Raw genomic sequence first — 4,588 nt, forward strand, 5'->3', positions numbered from 1 at the left:
GGATTTGGGGGAGCCCTGATAGCATAGTGGTCATGCACTGGGCTGTTAACCACAGGGTCAGTTGTTGGAAGCCCCCAGCTGCTCGGCAGGAGTGGGATGAGACTCTCTACTTCCATAAAGAGTGACAGCCTCTGAAGGTTGCAGAGAAGCACTGCCCTGTCCTGTAGGGCTGCCGTGTGTCACGATGGACGGGTCGACCCTGAGTGGGAGTGAGTTTGTAACGGATGGACTTGCTGGTGGTCCCTAATTGTTATCTTCCATTGCTATGCTCCCTCTGTTGCTTGTGGTTTGAGATTAAGCTTTGCGCTTAGTATCTCGTTTCTTTCCTTTTGCAGCTGCCATTCTGCGATAGCCTTGTGAGTGTTGCTTTGAAGCACGGGGCTGGTTAACGTCCCCAGCCTGAACGGAGCGCCACGGCCCCCTTGGAACTGCTGCTGACTTTGAATCCACCATTCGCTAATGAGTGCCATGACAGCAAAGTCAGGGGCGCACGTCTGAGCTGTAACGTCTAATCGGTTTCACCTTAAAAGCAAAGCTAAGTTCTAGGCTCTCGGGGAGAAATAGCGAACGGCAATTCCCTTGCCCTCTGTCTCAGTGGAAAGTCGGTGTGTACGTGCATATAAACCCAAATCCCACTGCCCTTCGGTTTACTCCAATTCAGAAGGACCCTGAAGGGCGGGGGAGAACGGCTCCCATGGGCTTCTCAGGCTGTACATGGCAATTCCATTGGCATTGAATTCATGGACCATACGACTCGATGGTCTACATGTATTACAAGGAGAGGTGCGATGATCACCACAATCAATTTCGATGATTTCTTCACTCTTGCACTCATTATTATTAGCTCCCCCTCACAGCCCACCCCCCACCAACCTCCCCTGCTGTAACCCTAAGGAACTAAGGCTCTACTTGCTGTCTCTCTAGATTTACCTATCCTGGATTCCACATCAAGAAAACAGCCAGAAGACCCCAACAGTGAGACGAAGACACAGCACAGGAGCACTCAATCCAAACGAAAGCAGGAGACAGTAGAGACTGGAACAAATTAACGAGGGACCACAGGGACAGTCTGCGAATGTGTAAGCAGCCCTGGTGGTGGTGTCAGGTGTGCGGGTTAGATTTTATGTCACTTGATGGTACTTGTGTACGGGTGGAGTTCAATGGCAACCAGGTGGTAGCCTGGCCAAGCCTCCTTGGGGTGTGACCTTTTAATAAGAGAGCTAGTGAGAACGTTTCCCTTTCTTGCCCCGCATCCCTCCTGCTTGTTGGGATTCTGTGTCTGGCTTCAGAGGTGGCCCCATGGGGGCTACTGACCCTGGGAGCTCACCAGGGAGAGGTTGGCATCCTTGTCAGGTTCCCAGCAACCTTGGTCCACATGACTGTGCATATGCCAGCCTAGGAGCGTCCTGCATGCCTCCTCTGTCTCCCTCGGAGCGGTGAGTAGGTTTGCACTCTTGATCTTGCAGTTATCAGCCCGATACCTAACCCATGGTATCACCAGCACTTCTTATTCAATCATTTAAAAAACAATCCCAAAATTACACTGCCCAAAAACCCGATTCTGATCCACAGCAGCCCTGTGGAGGAGAGTGCAAGTGCTTGCTCGGTCTCTCTCGAGGGCTATGCATTTTTTTGTTCAATGTGAGCGGACAGCCTTAGCCTTCTACCTCGGAGCAGCCGGTGGCTTTGAACCGCAGACACTGTACTTAGCAGAGGAGTATGCACCCTCTTGTGCTACACTGGCTCTGTTGAACATGCATAAAGGGAAGAGAAGGATCCCTGGTGGCTTAGTGGTTAGGCGTGGGCTGTGACCTGTAAGGTCGGCAGTTCAAAACCACCAGCTGCTCCTCAGAAGAAATATGAACTATCTACTCCCATTAGGAGTATCAGTCTCAGAAACTACCGTGCCCTCTAGGGTGGCTATGAGACGGCACCGACGCCATGGCAGTGAGTGAGTGTTGAGAAGAGAAAAACACCCACTGCAGACTGTCCTTCACACAAGGTCCCATGGGCCAGCTCGTCCTAGACCTTTCTGAACGATGCGCTGAGAGACAAGGACGGGGGCTTCAGGAATGACGGCCCCTGGATCATACAGCACCTTTACCTCACTTTGGGTTCATGCCACCTGTGGCCCGAGAGGCCCCTCCCTTTGGCTCACCCCCTCTGAGAGACCCAGCTGACCTCCCCTGCATTGGGCTCACCCCCTCTGAGAGACCCTCCCGGCATCAGGGAGCTCTTGTCATGGAAGAGGTTGGGAATGTTTCAGGGCGCCTACTAAAAACTAGTGTGGATCAGAGGTATGTTAATGTAGCTATCGATGATGTAGCTACACGTGACATCCTTGGAGAAGACCCCCACGCGTGGTACAGCGGGCTGGTGCAAAAGAGGAAGACAGGATGGACTAACAGAGACGACAACCAGGGGCTCAAACGGAACCACCACTGTGGGGGTGGCACAGGACCAGAAGGTGTTTCCTCCTGTCGCTCAGGGGGTGACTTGGAACCTACTTAATGGCACCTGTCAACAAGAGCAACGTGTGCTTTTGTTCTTAGCTGCTGTCAGCACCCAGCAGGCCAAGGCTGCCCAGCCCTGCGCCACCCCATGATGGGTGTCAGCCTGGGCTTTATTGGGGGGTTTTAGATACAGACCTGGAGGTCCTTCATCCCAGTCTGTCTTCCTAGCTCCACTTGCACCTGCTCTGCATCACAGAGCCACCAAGCCAGAGGAGCTGTCTTAACCTACAGGTCAACAAAGCCCTGATGCCGGTCTTACCCCCGCGCTTGTTGATCCTGGCGTAGCCCGGGGCGTAGCTGCTGGCCTTGATGGAGGAGCTGCTGAAGGCTGGGTGGGGGAGTCCAGAGACAAGAGGCTCATCGCATTTCTCTGAAAGGGAGAGAGAGAGGAATTCAATCAGTGGCTCTTAGGCAGGATGAGCAAGTGTTGAAAAAAAAAAGATAGATGATCGTCACGTTTCCAAAACCAACGCACAGCATTTAACGGATGCTCAGAACGTAGGCAGCTGGACTCTGCCAATTGAAGCAAACCACAGAAGCAAAGACACCTGACCTCTCTCAGAGCCCTGTGCCTGATTCCCTAGGGCAGGCCATCAGGACCACGAGGAAGACGAAGCAAGCAGTTGATGCAAGGGACGCTGATACCTGCCATCTCCCGGAGGACTCAGGGTGCTCAGACAACACGGTGACTCTGTCATTCAGGGTAGACTAGAGAAACAAATTCATAGACACTCATATGTGTATAAGAAAGAGCTTTATAGGAAGAGTAATTGTATATGTCTTCCACCCTGGAGATGGGACACACACTCTCTGTTTCATCTGTTTTGTCTTCCTGCTGACAAACCACATGGAGCTACGCTGATGGAGCCAGAGCCTGGCATTGGAGAAGCCATGTGGAGACCCATGCCAACACTGAGATCCCTCCACCGCCACTGGATCCATAAGACTTTCCACCCACTGGCCTGTGATCTTCCTGCATTCTGTGTCATTGTATAGGTTGTATGAGTCTGAAGAAGAATTTATAGACTTATATTGGGCATATGGACCAATGTTAGAACTTATGGACTTGATCTGGACTGGGCCGGGATATTTTCTTAATATGCAATTGCTCTTTGATAGAAAACTTTCTTGTACACATATGAGTGTCTATGAATTTGTTTCTCTAATCCACCTAGACTAACACAGGGACAGAGAGCCATGAGATTGCAGGAAGGAGCCGGGCAGAGTGATCTGTCTGAGGCCAACGCACTGAAAAACAGACATCTCTAGGGAAGTAGAGGGTCTTCGCCAACAAGGAAAGGACTTGCAAGTACAAAACACAGCCCCTTCTCCTCTACCTTGCTTTCAGGCTCTCCTCCTACTCCTTCTCATGCTCTACAAAGCCCACCTCTCTCCTCTGGGGGCCCTGTTCACATGCCCCATGTCCCCACTCTAGCCCAGCGCTATCTATCAACAGCTGCCCTGTCTCCAGGCCATTCCCTGGGAGCCTTCCCAACGGGCTTCACACCACCTGTGCACACACCTTCGTTCCGTTGTCTGCTTGCCTGGCTCCCCTGCCAGACCTGGAGCCCTGGGACCAGTGGGAAATGGTCAAGGAGGAGCCTTGGGGCACAGAGCAGGCGCAGGAGAACCCCGCCGATCTCAAACAGCCCCCCCCATCATCATCGTGAATCACAAGTGCCTCAGCTCCCAGGGGCAGCCTCAGTTACCCCGGGCCAGTACTGAGCTGAATTGGACTCGAGGTCACAGCATGTTCTGGAATGATTTCCGTCACAGGGTTGTGCAAAACAGAACAAACCCACAGCAAACCAAGAAGTGGACTAGGCACCTAGAAAATGCAGGTACCTGGAATCACGCCCCCAGGGCTGCCGAGAAAGGGCTCTGCTCTCTGTCTCTGCATCCAGACGGACTCTCAGCGACCCCCAGCGGCCAGGAGAACTGCTCCACAGGGCTCCCCAAGCTGAGAGTCTGTGCAGAAGCAAGCCACCCCACTTTTCTCCTGAGGGTGGGTTCCAATTCTGGACCCATCGGTTAGGAGCCCAGAGTTTGGCCCACCCTTCCGAGACATGGAAAGC

The 4,588-nt window shown here is 52.8% G+C and overlaps 1 protein-coding gene across 1 annotated transcript in view; it reads right to left on the reverse strand.

Moving 5' to 3' along the window:
- Positions 1-3,165, reverse strand: part of LOC105979627 (contactin-associated protein-like 2) — a 614,985-nt gene extending 611,820 nt beyond the window's left edge. The window contains exons 1-2 of the mRNA XM_045288903.1: positions 3,159-3,165; positions 2,773-2,883 (exon numbers count right to left, since the gene is read on the reverse strand). Of these exons, the coding sequence (XP_045144838.1) occupies positions 2,773-2,883; positions 3,159-3,165 (118 nt within the window). The remainder of the gene's footprint in view (positions 1-2,772; positions 2,884-3,158) is intronic.
- Positions 3,166-4,588: the final 1,423 nt, after the last annotated feature.

The sequence above is a fragment of the Echinops telfairi genome, unplaced genomic scaffold (assembly GCF_000313985.2).
Source record: "Echinops telfairi isolate 266 unplaced genomic scaffold, ASM31398v2 ScPeMD7_23;HRSCAF=83, whole genome shotgun sequence".
Classification (NCBI taxonomy): domain Eukaryota; kingdom Metazoa; phylum Chordata; class Mammalia; order Afrosoricida; family Tenrecidae; genus Echinops; species Echinops telfairi.